Source organism: Ooceraea biroi, chromosome 8 (assembly GCF_003672135.1).
Source record: "Ooceraea biroi isolate clonal line C1 chromosome 8, Obir_v5.4, whole genome shotgun sequence".
Classification (NCBI taxonomy): Eukaryota; Metazoa; Arthropoda; class Insecta; order Hymenoptera; family Formicidae; genus Ooceraea; species Ooceraea biroi.
Window position 1 is genome coordinate 13,943,269 of NC_039513.1, and position 17,146 is coordinate 13,960,414.

General features: G+C 42.1%; 1 protein-coding gene across 10 annotated transcripts in view; it reads left to right on the plus strand.

The window, feature by feature from the left end:
* LOC105275019 (RNA binding protein fox-1 homolog 2) overlaps positions 1-17,146 on the plus strand; it is a 298,261-nt gene that overhangs the window by 189,810 nt on the left and 91,305 nt on the right. For all 10 annotated transcript variants that reach the window (XM_026971670.1, XM_011331608.2, XM_011331606.3 and 7 more), the window contains 2 exons: positions 166-456; positions 16,568-16,840. In XM_026971670.1, the coding sequence (XP_026827471.1) occupies positions 169-456; positions 16,568-16,840 (561 nt within the window). In that variant the 5' untranslated portion in view covers positions 166-168. The remainder of the gene's footprint in view (positions 1-165; positions 457-16,567; positions 16,841-17,146) is intronic.

A 17,146-nucleotide genomic window follows, 5' to 3' on the forward strand; every position in this document is an offset into this window, starting at 1 on the left:
AATTTAGACACATATTTAACATATACTTTGTATTTTATAATACTAATAATATTTTATTTTTTAATAATGTTTGATATCTTCAGTGCAGCGTTGCGTCTTAGGCTTAGACTTTGCAAGTTCTCATGGTGAGCATCACAACTTATAAGGAATTATGTCTTATTTCAGCACATGGTGCAGACAGGGATGGCTGCGCCCTATGGTGGGGGTGTCTTTCCCCCTCCGGTGAACGGGGTCGCGGGCGTCGTAGGGGCGGCTGGTGCAGCTGGTGATGTTAAACCTCCACCACCGGTTCCAGTGAAGGAGGAGAACGCTGGTGCGCCTCAGCAAGCACCCCCGGCCGGTGGGCCTCAGGTACCGCCCGCGGCGGGCGCGCCTCATCCCTCAGCCCCCGGCGCACCGACCGCGGCCAGCTTTAGTCCGCCACCGCCCCCGAACGGCGTCGATCAACAGGCCATCGTAAGTTCTGATCTTTAATTAACATGGCGTGTCGAAAAACCGTACGTCAGCCGGCGCTCTAGCTCTAACGATCTTTGCAGTTAATTGCATACGATGGATACAAGAAATTGAGCCGTAAGATGAGACGAAGAGGAAAAATAAAATCTCTCCTACTATTTATATTAAATTACAAGTAGCTGTTTTGCAATTAAGACGGAAATTCGAGTTGATAATTTTAAATTCCACGCGGAAAAAGCTGGACCTCGTAGCAAAGTCTCTCGCATAAATATAAGGAAGTTATAACTCATCCGATCTTTTGTTTTTTACGAGCTCCTATAACGCTAATTAGGGTCCGGTATGTTCATTGATATTGGCGCTGCATGCGGAAACTCAGTCGTCAATTATGATAATGAAGTTAATTAAATTAAATTAAATACCATCGACTGGTATTCTTGAAAAAATCAATTACAAGGCTCAGGACTCGAGAAGCAATTGCAAACGAGCTCGACATCCTACGCACATCGACAGGTATAGTCCTCCAAGTAATTTTCGCGTTGTACAAGGACACGTCGTATTCTATATGGGAGCAAATATCCTCATAGGACTATGTTCCGCCTGTCCCTTCGCGAACACGTAATGTAATACACCGTGACACCGAGGTCATGCTGGTGCACGTTATTGGTCGTTCGGGCAGGTGTACCGAAACCGCAAGCAGAGGCCATAGAGTGGCTGGATATCCTCTTTTTTCGGAGGGAGAGGAGGGATGGGAATGTCCAGGTCACCCGTGACAATGCAAAATTGCACGTTGCGGATCCGCGAAACGACCTTTCATGGCTCTTCGACATTCTCGTGAACATTCCATCCATTGGATCATTGGAGAATCTCTTCAGTTCAACTTGAGCCGCGCCTCGCACCGTCCTCGTCTTCAGTGTTCTCCAATGCGTCGGGAAGGCGCGGTCATCACGTACTGCGATCCCAGTCAATGATTCCGGACACGTATGAATGAGGAGGAGACGCTATGTCGCGTCGACGACCAGTGAATTCCACGAATGGGCCCTTGTAATTCATAACAGAACGCACGATGGACAGTATAGATTTACTCGTTGAATAAAAGAATTTCCCTCCCGTTGGTGTACCAAGTTGGACAAGCGGTGTACTGACGTTTCTCTATGAAATTTCAATTTCAGTTTGGCGCATAGCAACGCAGATAAGAAACCGGTATCATGAAAACGATTAATTTATTAGTTTATTTGAACATCAATATTGCGAGAATGACGAAGAAAACGAGGTTTAATTTAAAAAACTTGATAATGTAGAAATCAGTTACTTAGCACGAAGTACAAGTAAACCGCATTAAAGCGACTCGATTTTCAGAAAAACAACGATCTTACTTGAGAGTGACTTATCTTGCAATTGAGTTAAGAAATCCATTAAATCCGCAAACTATGTCTAATTGATGTTAATTATAGAAATGGTAATTCTATCTTGATGCACTCGAAGCTGTTATAAGCTCTAATTTAAATGTAATCCCTCGTTAGCGAACATAATCAATGTCGCACAACCTAACTGGAAGTACACAAGCGTCATGCCGCATTCCGATCAAAAGTGGACTTATTTATTTCGACTAAAACTTCCTTTCATTAACTGCAATTCAGTTTATCGCGTTATTCTCGACTGTTTTGCGCTCAACTTATAATATATTCAATTCTACATTTACAACTTGCAACGTGATCTCGCATTCAAAACGAAAGTCTTTCGAAAACGTTCGTGAATTTTGTATTTCTCAACAAACTCTCTTGAATACCGAAAGAGCATTTTTTTGTCTCTAAATTAAAGTACAGTTATCGTGCATGGAAACGTTGAGTGTTTCATCTAAAACTTTTATCCGTGGTATTTTCTTTTAGAAAAAAATTAAAAAAACATTTCAAGCCGAATCGTTTTCGCGTTTGAACTCGTTTTGCAGAAATAATCGTTCATGAAATAATCATTCGATTTTACGAGTTTCGCGATACCATCTCGCGATGGAAATACAAGATTCAGAATTTTTCGATTCTTTTTTTCAAACGCTTTTTTTATATTCAGGTGTCAGTTTTTTAAGTAAATTCACTCGCTAACGATCGGTCCATCTGCGCACATAACGAGTGCTAAATGAGTAATCAGTAATCGCGTTTTAATAGACGGGCATGAGTGCTTTCGATTCTCTTTGTTTGAAATCGGTCGGTTCACCGGTCGGGGGAAAGGGCGATGTCGTCCGCATGATAGATACGCGCGATTACCAGATATAATCCGCCGTGCCATTAATCCACTTGAAATTCATACGACATATCGACGTGGTGCATGGAAACTCCGCGCTACAATGCCGTTTTCGCCATCGGGCATCTCCCCCTCCGATTCATTACCATCGGAGACGCCGCGGCCAGGTTTCCACCCCCTGATTTACGACCATCGGTACGAAACGCGCCGAGAGGATAACGACGAAATCGCGTTAATGCTAAATAAATATCGGGAAAGCTGGACGACGACGATAATTGATTTCGCGCTCGGACTGCGTAACGCAAAACGGTAACAAACGCGGCGTAAAAGTATAATACGTAAACGTAAATGTAAATCCTGCGTAATTCATCATCGACGGTATACGGTTAATACGGGTCTCTTCCTCCTCGTATTTCATCGCGACTTCTCGCGCGTTTCAAACTCGGACCCGCGAGTCGAGCGGTTTTGTTTCATTTCCCGTGAATCCGAGAACGAGATACCATACGCGCGCGACGCAAAATTGAATTAACAGATCGCTGCCGGGTATCCGAATCGGATCTTGATGTTAAACGGCTAAACAATCTCCATACTCTCGAGTTGTAGAGAGGAGTACGATTATTCGTGACATTATGCATCGCGCACCTCGTGTTTGCTTCCTGATGCCCTGCGGTACCCGCACCATCACGATGCAATCGCAAGTATCGCAAATTGAAGGGAGATTGCTGCGGAGTCGGACTCGCTCGCGATGGCAAAGGTTCCCCGGTAGTCTTCGCTGTTTCCATCTCGAGGCTAAGAATATGGCACTTTGAAAATTACGCTCTTTGATCATTCGTCACGGAGGTGCCTGTCGGCTCCAAGGCGAGAAAGAAAGATCGATCAGGCACGAGGAAAAGAGGAATTTTCCCTGCGACGGTGCTGCGATTCAAGTACATCGCTTTGCCTTTGTTCGACGTTGATTATATTATCAAGAATGTTCTTCGTTAGCGAATCTTCATGAGCGAACGTGTTGCGTTCATTTCGCGATCGCGAAGCATTAATAGAGAGACTCTCGCTCCTTCTCGCTAACGAAGCGAATTCGGAACACGCGAGTTCGATTAATCGCGAAGCAAGGTTGATGACTGGTCAGAGGGGACCAAAGTGGGTGGAGGACGGAACAATTCGTGAACAATGTCGTGGTGGTTCCGGTTGCGGCTGCTTTGTCCCATGGTACATACGTTTGGTCAGTTAGCCGAGTCCGGGTTAGTCGTCGAGTCGAAAAGCGTACGCTCGTTCGGCTGCAGTTTCACGCACGCGAGAATCACCTGGGAACGTATTTCCTCCCGTTTCCTCATCCGTCTCCTTCTCCTGCCACGCCACCATCTCCGCTTCTCTGCCTTTCTCTGCCATGAATCCATTCCGAGCGGATGGCAGCGCAATTGCGTTATTCGCGCACGTTATATCACGGAATCACGGAACGTTATGGCCGAGTCGCGCGTACACGATCGCTCGTACGGACGCAATCTGCTGCACGTAAATTTTTGACTCGGATAAATCGTCGACGTGATTTGCGAGGAAGACAGGCGTGTTCTGTCACGACGACTTCTCTAGATAAATTTGAACGGATTAATCAATCGTCTTTGGAGTTAATCAGTTAATCAGTTTTGGATTATATGTGTATTGAGCTATATTTAATATACAGGGTGTCCCATTTTATATTTGTCAGTAAAATATTTCGATACAACGTCGTTTCAGAGAAAAATGTTTCAGACAAAAGTTATATGGCTTCGAGGGGGCAAGATGATGATATTCTCAATTTAATTGTAGATGGCGCCACTTTCGAGATTTCATCATGGCGGCCATTTTTTTAAATGGAAGTCGATTTTTCTCTCTAAGTAAAAGTTGTAGCTGACAATGAGGCGAATACAACGGTTTTTTGTTTTTTGAAATTGGACCATTTTTCAGTGAGTTACAGCGTTCCAAAGTATACTGTTTTATAATTTAAGTATACACATAAACCAAATCTTGTATCGAAAAATGTTTCTTACAAAAGTTTTATGACTTCAAGGGGGACATAAGATGCTGCCACTGATTTGACCTTGGGTGCACCTGTCAAGGTTTATGTGAAGGTTAACTTTTTTTTTAATAGATCTCTTTATTTCTCATTATACAGTCTTGTAGCTTACCTCGAGAGCTTTTCAAAACACTATAATAAAGTATTTTTTCGTTAAATATTATTCGAGTTATGAGAACTACAAGTTACAATACTGCCGGCATTTGCATTACCCAAAGTGTACCGTTCTATCAACTATCCTACTTTTAGCGCTACCCAGGAACAACGGCGTGGACGTAGTAGGTTTCTGTTCCCTTCGGGGTGCTTTATTAATGTGAGTTCCCTTGCCTCTTACAATTGGGGTGCTTTTTTTCAAGATTTGGTTTATGTGTATACTTAAATTATAAAACAGTATACTTTGGAACGCTGTAACTCACTGAAAAATGGTCCAATTTCAAAAAACAAAAAACCGTTGTATTCGCCTCATTGTCAGCTACAACTTTTACTTAGAGAAAAAAATCGACTTCCATTTAAAAAAATGGCCGCCATGATGAAATCTCGAAAGTGGCGCCATCTACAATTAAATTGAGAATATCATCATCTTGCCCCCTCGAAGCCATATAACTTTTGTCTGAAACATTTTTCTCTGAAACGACGTCGTATCGAAATATTTTACTGACAAATATAAAATGGGACACCCTGTATATATATTTCTAATATATTTAAATATGCTTAACTATGTTTAATTTCGTGTCCAAGAACTCCCTCGTAGACGAGACAATATATATTTGATATTAATTGAAATTTAACTCAACATGCCACGCTCGTATGACAAACTGCAGAGACAATAGCATGGTTAAACACGCGATTAATATTGAACGCGTCTTCAATCGTTTACTTGATCCTGTTGCAAAACACGCTGCAACATAGCGGATTGTAGTTGCAATATGTAGCCGGATTTTGGCTTTGATTTTACAGGTAACGATGAAATGAATGCTATTGCTTCCAAAATAGATATTCGGTGATGTTTACGCTTTTCTTACGATAAATAAGTCGGTGTTCTGTCGCTTGATTTGTAAATTTCAAATATATTCTGTTAAAAAGAGTGGTTATTCATTTGTAGGTCTACTCGTTAACATCGTTCTTGCGGAAATATATATCCATCCGCAAATTAATCTACACACGGATTTCCTATTCTATTACTTTGCCTGAACTCGCTTTGTAAGCGTAGCCACCGGTAACTCTGGCTTCGGCGACAGAACATTGTGCACTGTTATGTTATAACATACTACGTGTATCCGTATATAACCGCGTATATAACGCACATGGTGCGTGCACGTCTAGTTATCTAGTGCACACGGATGTAACAACATCGTGGTCGAGTTTCCCAGCATTAGGCGAAATCGTCCTCCATCGGAGCTAACTTGCTCTCGAGACAATCCTCGTTCCGACAATCCGCCGTGTGGACAGTCCCGCGCGAAGATTTCAGCCGCTACCAAAGACGTACCGTGACCGAAATGTAATCCGGTTTAACGACGTTACTTCCTGCCGTTCCTGATCCCGAATCGCCCAAGTCATCCCGTCGTAGACAAAGGAACTTCCACCCGCAACCGTGTCGGGATTCGTAGACGCTTTGCCAGATAAACCGACGGGATTTACTCCTTTAATGATTCCTGAGCATTGTATTATGTTGGATATATCTCCTTGCTTTCTTCTTCAACGTGATATCTCGGCTGTTATTGGTGATAGAAAAAAATGTGTCAGACCAAACTTGCATGGTTTCGAGGGACGCATAATTTGTTCCAAATAATTTTTTATTAGGCGGACGCGTAGAGGTCAAATGAAAGTCAACTTTCGTTTTTTTAAATGGTATGATATGTTTTTTTACGTATCATCTAGTAGAGCGTTTGAAGATGCGTACATTGATCTACAGGTCAAAGTCATTCAAGGTCACTGAAGGCTACAATTTCTAAGTGCTAGAACTTTTACATTTCTGAGTTTACGGTATTTTCAATAGCAGAGAACTCTAGGCAATATAAAAAATATAGATATCAACAACTCAGAACTTCTCGGAAAAGAAAAAATTTCTAAGGGCTAGAACTTTTTCATTTCTGAGTTTACAGTATTTTTAATAGCAGAGAACTCTAGGCAATATAAAGTAAATTATTTTCCCTTACAGTTGGCTTTCATTGATCTTGAATGATTTTAACCCGTAGATCAATGTGCGCATCTTCAAACGCTCTACTAGATGATACGTAAAAAAACATATCATACCATTTAAAAAAACGAAGTTGACCTTCATATGACCTCTACGCGTCCACCTAATAAAAAACTATTTAGAACAAATTATGTGTCCCTCGAAACCATGCAAGTGTTTGGTCTGACACATTTTTTTCTATCACCAATAACAGCCGAGATATTCAGGTGGCCTGCTTTAGGTGCCTCACCCTGTATATGGGCAATGTTGATCATGAATTGTATATCCAAAATTGATGAAATTTATTGAATAATACGCCAATCAAGGATTTCAATGTTGTATCATTAATCATGATATATCGTATAACTGCGGGCAAGATACATTCCGTAATGCGAAACATACACTGAGAAAAATATCATAGCCTATCCAATCGGATAATCCAATTACATAGTAACGGATATATATCCGATTAACTTATATAAAGACAAAGAACATGATCGGATATCCGATGAAGGTAATCGGACATATCCATCATTTAATCGGAAAACAAAATTAACAATCAGAAACACTATTTAATCGGAAACACTATTTATTCGATGGAAATTTTTCTCAGTGTACGTTTCTGTAGCTGACATCATTACCGGTTCGCCATAAAAGTCTCGTGAGAGTACCTACTTCCTTTCTACGCACGCTTCGCCTTAAGATGCAGATTTTAAATTAATTAAGGGGGCATATACGTTTGGAGCCCCCCAAAAAAGGCATTTTTCATGAATTTTTTGCAGAGCCAAGACACAAACTATAAAAATGGGACTTGTTGCATAATAAAGTACACCTTTTGTACTTCTTATACAAATTTTATTGAAATAATAGGGTTACAAAATCCCCCCCTTCCACCGTCGTGTAGTTAACCGTGCACGCGATTCGTCATTCCGCGGTTACAATAATATCTCCGTGCCTGTTCATCTGAAACACAAAATTCAAACGGCATCTTAAAGAAGAGTAAATTTCCTTGTCGTTGTATCCGATTTTTAAAATTCGAATTTTCAACAAAATGGCGGACCTTTAAAGTTAGAGTGCCGATTTTCGGCACAAAATTTCAGTTTTGTTTGTTTAAAAAAAAGTAGAAAGAATTGGAATTTTAAAAATCCGATACGACAACGACAAGCGATTTTTATAAGCTTTCAATAAAAAAAAAAGGCAGATCGGTTGATCCGTCTTTTCAAGTTATCATTGTAACCGACTTTAAAAACATGGTTTTGAGAAAAACGCGTTTAAAGTTTTGGAACAAGTTTACTCTATTGTAAAACTAAATTTATTCAACTTACACGTCATCGTCAATTCCTGGGCCATACAGGGAATCCTCCTGCACAAGGTTTGCCTCCATTTGTTGGTTTTTAGCGAGGCGACGGCTTATTCGGGCCTCCCGCATCGCATGCTGTGCTCGGACGTCCGCTTGGATACACCGTTTGCCACCTATTGGGCGGCATTTTTCGCTTGCGCGTAAAACTTTTTCGAAATTTGTTCACTCCCCGTGACTCTCGAGAACTTTTACACCTATTTCATCGTGACATGTACTCCACAAACAACGAGAATCGTCCGTATCACGCAACCGACGCCAACTAAATGAATAATCGGCTTGAAAACAGCTTAGAGCACTGCTTACAGCATCATCATCTATTAGAAAATACCTATACTTCAATCTCAAAAGTAAGTTTTATTGTAAAGGGACAAAAGAAACCGTTGCATGAGGGTCCGACCCTTCTACCTGCGCGCCGCTTCAGAAACGGCAGGCGCACGCCTGTGCGCTGCCCGACAAAACGCGTTGTAACTTCTTTACTTATTCGAATTTCAAAAAACGGTTTTAGGACAACATTCTTGAAGGTTCAAACTGGCGAAAAATGGAAAGAAAAAAAATCAATTTTTTGAAACCGACAAACGTATATGCCCCCTTAAGGGATAAACGGATGGAAGGAGACATGGGAGAGGGAGAAAGAAAAGAGATTCCCCAGCATTGTGAACGTTACACATTCATACGAAAAAATACCTATCGAAAACGTCGTGAAGCGCGGAAGTTTCTCCAGCTTCATATTTTTTTCGCTCGCTGAAAGCGAGCGCCGGCATTCAGCGACGTTCGTTAGCCACGGGAAAGTCGTCGAGTGCCGCTTTGCCGACACTCGAATACGCCGAGAGTACCCCGGCCACCATTCACCGAGTTCACCGGCGCGAAACTTCGCGACGCGCCCCGCAGCAGCGGCTCGAAAATTTTCCCGGCCCTTTTTTCCTCTTCCCACCGTGGCAACTCGTCGCTAATGAATATAAAGTTGCACCCGGAAAACTTGCCGAGATAGCCGGCGAGATTGCCGTCGCGACGCCGGAGAGCGTCCTCCTCCGCGCCGTTATGCTGCAGCGTTCTCCTCTTGCTTCTTTTTGCATTGCATCGCAAGATCATACGCCGGAACATACGCCTCTTGTAACGGTGAATGCTCTTCTCGATCGCCTCTTTGGTTACTAGAGACTCGCGCTGCTTACAAAAGCTCGGAAGCTCGTCGCGGCTTGCAAAGTATAACGCTTGTCGCACGATTGCGAGTTCTCGCACTTTAACTTTGAACGACAATCCTCTGAGACAATTTTAAATTCTGCGCTACTCTAATGCTCTTACCTGCAATTAATAGTTGTTTTTCTCTTTCTCCTCTCCCGTTCCGCAGCGAAGCGTAGCAACTTGAGATATCTCGTATCATCGTTTGAGAAGAACAAAAACAACTATGTATCTCTTTATAAAATTTCGTTTTAGGGGAAATCAGTGAAACTTTACTCTTCGATGAAGTCCAACACAGACTCTTTGACTTGCAACATAAATACAACGTCGATCACGCGAGAACGCAAACGAAAGAGAACACTGAAAGTTGCTTGTGATATTCTTTCGCTGTCGGTCTTTCATTTTCTTTCATTTATTTTTCCGTAAATCCTTCTGCTGATCTTTTCAGGCGAGAGAAGGCAGGAAGGAGCAAACAAATAGCTCCAAGTTTTGGCGCGAACGGCTGTAAATCTTTGCCGTAGCAACGACATGTCTGTATTATTCATGCCGGTCTAAAAGCTTCTCGAACTGTACAGAATTCGCGTGCATTTCGTCGTCTGATGACATTATCCGTCTTGCGCGGCTTGCATAATTTACCGGATTTATCTCGCGTGCAATGCCACTTCTCTCGCACGGCGATTTTTTGTATGCAACCAACTTTTTCATACACGAAAGAAACACGTCACGCACGTGAAACAGAAATCGTGAGGAATAAAAAAATCGTTCGTATCTCGTTCGCGCGCATTCCGTGAGTTCTCGCAAAGTAGCGATTTCGCCGGCGTTTTCTTAATGTTGCAATAAAATATGAATGTCGTTAGCACGCGGCACAATTATTATACGTCGATAGCCAATTCTCTCTCTCTCTCTCTCTCTCTCTTCCCCTTCGCCCCCATTTACATAATATTTCATCACTCTCCGTGCGCGGGCGCGCCTTCGCAGTTTTGCTGTTAGATAAACCTTTTATTGCTAACAAACTGCGATTGTGTTAAAGCGGACGAAGCTACGGGCAAAATGTACTTTCAGTTAATATGAATTCTACGTGGAGTGAGAGCACGTCCCGCTGAAATTTGCCCAACGATTCCGCCGTTGCGGCAAACTTGCAAGCTACTCGCCCGAAGCAACGAACACCGCTATACCGAAAGTTGTGGGAATAAATGTCCGCATCAATTGGCTTGTACTTCGCGCATCTCCTGCCGGAGCTTGCTGTCGGAATATCAAACAGTTCGTTTGGATGCCGATTCCTATTGACAGGGATGGATAGAGGCGCAGCCGACTAACGAAGGTAGCAGCCCGAGAGACCCGGGGAAGGGAAAAATTTCATTTGTCAGCTTCACCGGTTTACCGTGCGAAATTTGCTCAACCCGAGACAAGAATGTTCTACGTGATTTGTGTTCGTTAATTAACGGGAAAATATCGTGCGAAGTGAGAAATAACGGATAAAGAATGAAAAGTCATCACGATTTTCTCAGAGAAATGAATGTTTCCTTGCATCTGATTGTTCTTGCTTCTGTTCTTATATCTCTTTAGTTTTCTGCAGTTGAATTAGAAAAGCGATATAATGAGTTTAAAAATGAATGCTTTCTTAAGAGCACGATAAATACGGAAAGTACAATGCCGAGATCAGGACGCGTAGCAAACAATCACAGAAACGATAGAACTTTTCCTCGCGAGTCTTTTACATTTTGATTAATTCTCATTTTTATTTATGTCTTTCGCGCACTCTACTATCGATGCGGAATCTCGTTATGAACGAATGGAATTAACGGGAAAATGCCTTCGCAGCAATGCAATCGTCGTGCTTTTTACGTATGCGCGAATACGTCGAAGTCTCGGGAAGAATAATGACCCTGTACGAATACCGGGCGCCAATATCCGCAAAGTCAAGAGAGGAAGTATGCGGACGCAATTCCGATTATTTCATGCTGCGAACGTCGTTCATCAAATCGGAATAATTTCGTCAAATTGAAACGACGATGTCCAATCGCGAGAAAGGCGAAAAAAGACGCTCTCGTTCTGTTTGAGATACTTTCTGCGCGAAACCGCTCACATTATAAAAGTGCTAGCGTCAACTTTCTTTTTTCGTCGATAAAAGCCACGTTTGATAATTTAACATTCACACTCTTCTAAATGTTTCTATTAATTGATAAGACAATAATTTAGAAAAATAAGATTTCTCAAGATAGATTGACGATAAATAATACAAATAAAGCAAAATATATATTTTTATAGCTATAAATCATAAACTTCACATTTTTCGACAAAATGTTTTCCTCTAAGAAATCCAAATGATATTACAATCTTTCCATGATTAATTTAACTCGTTTTCCCTGTCGAGATGATATTACATCGATTGCGGTGACATAAATAACGTGTCAACAAGCTCGGCATATCGCCAACACACAATGAATGTGCCACATTCATTTTTCAGACAAATGAAAATCTGTCGCGAGACACATCTCGTGAAGAATACTCAAAGTGCTCATCTGCGGGAGACAGCCAGGGGAAAAAATCGCTAAATTTTCCCCCTTAATAAATTTTTCCGCTCATAGCTCTCGCTGCCTGAAGGGGTCGGGACCAAGGTGAGCTCTTCTCGTGGACGGTTCGCGTCGTACGAGAGACTTAGTGGCTCGTTCTGCTTTCCACTCCGTTAAATTTCCGGCCGCCACCGCAACGCTCGCCACCCCTTTTGTACGCGTAGATTGGGACGGGAGGGAAAAAAAGTTTCAATTTCCCGCGAAACAAGCTTTTTTTCTGCCATCATAAAACCGTGCCCGGCAGCACAGTATTGACGTGCTCTCTCGTTCTTCCGTCGCGGCCTATAAATCTATCCGGGAATCATCCGATGATGAGAGAAGTGCGGGCGATCTGTAATGAGCGATTCGAGCGGTCGCGATGCTGCTCGAGCACAAGCAATACGGCAGAATCAGCAGTGCCGGAAGCGCAGAATGAATATTCGATCAAATGTTTACCGTCCTGATTCGCTCGGTCAATAGCCAGACTCACGTTTGACGTGACTCCATTAAAATCCGAGCGCGAAAATCGACTCGCGCGCTCCACTTAAAACTCATGTTGACCTTTCTGAAAGCTTTTAAAAGCTCCAAAGTAATTTCGCTGGGCAAGAAAGAAAATCTGCTGTTCTCGATTTTCAAGTAATACGTCGTCACTCAAGATTCTCTGTTTCCCTGCCTCGCCGGGGTAATTTGGGAAAGGTCGGCATTATCGTTCTCCGCGTTCCCGCGCGATCGCGCGGGCGGTTTGCACGCTCGAGCGGAATGGATCGCTAAGTAAAGTAATGACTTGGTACGTTCCCAATATCGCGCAAATTTCTCTCTTTATCTCCCTCCTCCTTTTCTCTCTCTTTCTCTGTTTCTCTCTGCGAGCAGCAGCTGCACGCTTGCGTCCGACCGCGCACATTCAACGGCGGCTGTTAGGAGTGCAGGCGCGATAAGGTCGGCCATTTGGCTGACCACTTTCAGATATTACCACTTGCAGCTTCCGCCCGCGAGTTCCCGACTTAACGTGAACGATCATATTTCCTGGTTTACGGGTACGCCGGCCGCTTTACACGTGCATTGTAAATCATCGTTTACAGCCGGCGCGAGATTGGATGGACCTTGGACGCGGTCTAATCCCGCGTCTTAGACATCTTGATTGCGGGGAACGTCACGTCGAAATTTTATAACCGGATGTTACGTACTGCTCTTGTAGCGTCGCCTCGAGACCCGGTAGTTCTATTTACCCGCGACCGGTGACGCCATTTCCACGGCGGGGAAAGTTTCGAGTGTGCTCTCGCAGCGGGAGAATACCCCTGCGTTTCTATTGCGCATTAATTTATTATTATGGCGCTGAAAGAGAATTAATTAACGCGAGACTAGTAGCGGCGATTTATCATTTTATCGGCATAATCAGTCATAGCACCACGCAACGCCGGCAATGCATTATGCATACATTTGCTTTAAGTCTCGCGGGTTAATGAATTTCTCTTATTACCTAGATGCATATAATAGAGATATCACGCGCGCATGTGATCGCATGAAAATTCAGCGGTATTTCACTCGATGGAGCATTGTTGTTATTTTCCGCGCTATCGAATCTGCCGTTTCATCGTCGAATCACGAAATAACGTTGATCACTTTCGTTACCGATTTGCCGCCTATTTGTCGTTGACACGTGAATTAACAGTGCACATGTATTTTCGCACGGAATGTTTGATAAGTCCTTTCATTTCGCATAATTACACCGCGCGCCGTCATTTATCGCAAATGAAGCAATGTTTCATCGTTCCGCGTGCGCAATCATCATTACACCTCGCATCAAGTCTTCGTCCCGCTGTGTGTATTATGTCAACGTATATTACCGCGGTAATACACGCTGACACCAACTCTAACGCCAAAGTATCACCAAGTAAAGTTCGCTGCCGCATCACAGAGTTATTGTCGCCGCTCGCCGCGCGCGACATTCGTTAGTCTTGACAGTTCTGCATTTCTGCTTTTTATTGATTTACTTGCCGTCGTGCGCCAATTACCTCGCGCATCTATCACTCGCGTATCTCTCCATTCTCTCGCATCCGATCTTCTCGCGGTAAACACACGCTAATAAAAACCGATCTTCACGCTAATAAACGGTAATACGGGATTAAATACATTATATTGAGTTGGCCAAAAAGTAATTGCGTTTTTTTTTATATAAATAAAAGGCGAATTTTTCATGGGAAACAAAAACTTTATTAAACAATATATTGTCCATTTTGTTTGATTACCTTTTGCCATTTTTCAGGCAACTTCATGATTCCGCGCTCAAAAAAGTTCTTATCTTTTTCAACAAAAAACAATTCCAACAACGATTTGATATCCTCATCAGCAGTAAAGGTTTTACCATTCAAGGCGTTTTGCAAAGAACGAAACAAATGGTAATCTGATGGTGCCAGGTCTGGCGAATATGGTGGAGGTGGTAACATCATGGTAACACATCCCATCCAAGCTGCAACAATTTGTGACGAGTGACCAAACTTGTATGTGGTCTAGCGTTATCATGGTGAAACACAACACCTTTGCGATTCACCAATTCTCGACGTTTCTGTTTGATGGCATCATTTCATTTATCCAGTTGACGACAGTATACGTCTGAATTAATGGTTTGATTTCTTGCAAGCAGCTCAAAATACACAGTCCCACCAGACTGACAGCATAATCTTTCTTTGGTGAATATCTGCTTTTCAAGTGCTTTGAGCAGGTTCATCGCGCTTGCTCCACCATCTTTTTCGTTTGACGTTGTTGTAGACGATCCATTTTTCGTCGCCTGTTATCATACGTTTTAAAAATGGATCATTTTCCTCACGTTTCAAAAGAGAATCGCAGATGTCAATACGCTTAGTGAGATGAATTTCTTTGAGCTCATGTGGTACCGAAATATCGAGCTTACTAATATATCCAAGTCGTTTTGAATGGTTTTCAACACTCGATTTCGATATGTTAAGATTCTCAGCAATCTCTCGTGTCGTTAAACGCCGATTGGAATCGATCGGTGCCTTTGTTTTGTCATCATCAATTTCGATTGGCCTTCCTGAGCGTGGTGCATCTTTCACATTAAAATCTCCAGATCGAAATTTAGTAAACCAATTTTAACACTGCCGCAGTTTTAAAGCATCTTCGCCATATACATGACATAACTTTTTATGAGCTTGCACAGCGTTTTTCCCTTTTCGGAAGTAACAAAAGAAAATATGACGAAAATGTTCTTTTTGATTTTCCATTTTGAAATCGACGGCAAAGAAACAATTGTTAACGAAATCGTGTACTTTCTTTTTGTAAAACAAGCTTGAACTGTGAGTTGTTAACCTACATAATGAATTTGCGGTTTAGAATGAAGTTAGTTACATTTCAAGACATGTATGTCCATCTATTGGATAAAAACGCAATTACTTTTTGGCCAACCCAATAGATATTATACAGGGTGTCCCGGGTTTTAACCGACAAACTGCGGGAGCATATTCTACTAGTGGAAATAAGAAAAAATTCTTATATCGAGTTTGCTTAGAAATGTTTTATTACAAAGTTATAAACCAATATTGAAAAGAAATATGAGATAAGTAACAACGGAACATAGTGTAGAATTTGGAAGGTCGAAGATGTTTATGTTATGTGTATTCACATGTATTCATGTTCACTATGTTGAAACGATTCAGTATGATTGTTACTTTCACAACCGTAGCTGTTAGATTTCAATCGTCGCGTGAACTAGCAATTACTATCAGAATGCCAAAAGTGTTTTCAAATGAGGAATACACCGATATTCATTTCGTGTACAGATTCTATGACGGAAATGCACGAGCTGCCGTACGAGAGTATCAACGTAGATTTCCTAACAGGAGAGTACCAGATAGATTTAAAGCATCGAATTACTAATTCAGTTACTGAGATGCAACAAAATTTTCAGGAATGTCGTACTGTAACAAATTCTGTACTACGTCGATGTCTAGCTTGTATCGATGTGCAAGGACAACATTTTGAAATGCGTCACTAAATCATTGCGTAGATAATTTTTATTTTTGTGAAAAAATCCGTTGTTACTTATCTGATATTTCTTTTGAATATTGGTTTATAACTTTGTAATAAAGCATTTCTAAGCAAACTCGATATAAGAATTTTTTCTTATTTCCACTAGTAGAATATGCTCCCGCAGTTTGTCGGTTAAAACCCGGGACACCCTGTATATATGTAGTAATAAAACCGATATTGGAGATCTCAATACTTATAGCTACCTGTTGTCGTCTAGCTCTCTTACATATTTAAATATAATTAAAAATATTATAAATATAAAATGTAGCAGAGAGACCAATATGGTTACACATACACAAGAGTAGGTCTGCCAAACTAGAAAATTTCCTAGCTACATCATCAAATAAGTACACATTATAATGTGCGATATAATAAACTGTACTAGCAAGTGAATCTATCTAGAGCTAGAGTTGGACGCCGCTTTTGACACGGTTCTGTCGAGATCTTGTTAATCGTTTCTTCCTGCGTGTGATCAACATGAAGAAAGTCTCAACGACCGTTTCTCGCTTTTCCGACGACAGTCGGAGGTGTTCCAGGCCGCGGTGGCTGGAATGGCGGCGGCAGCCGCAGCTGCGGGTGGCGGTGGCCAGCAACCTGTTCCGACACCAGGCGCCGGTAACGAGACCAACCCCGAAGGCGGAGTGGAGGCTGCCACGTTGGCACCTGTCACCTCAGGCGCGACGACACCCGCAACGGCGACACAGGGCACCGACCTCAAAGGTCAACCAAAGCGCTTGCACGTCAGCAACATACCTTTCCGCTTCCGAGACCCTGACCTCAGGGCGATGTTCGGGGTAAGTCTTTGTACGATTTCTTTCTTCGTCACCCTGTTTACCCGACATCCTCCGTTGCACGCGCATCGATGGGGAAGCACCCTCTTTTATTGCGAGCTACACAAACGATGCGTATACTTGTGTCGTCTATTTCCTTTTTTCTTAGAAGATGAGTACTTATTAACTTGTTGACAAAGATATGCAAAAATTAGAATGTCCTTTTTCGAAATTTTGTTAAACTTAAAATTTTGCCAATTTTAATAAGATTTATTAAAATTTAATTACTAATTTAATAAAATGGAAAGTTTGCTTTAAGAGCTTTACGTT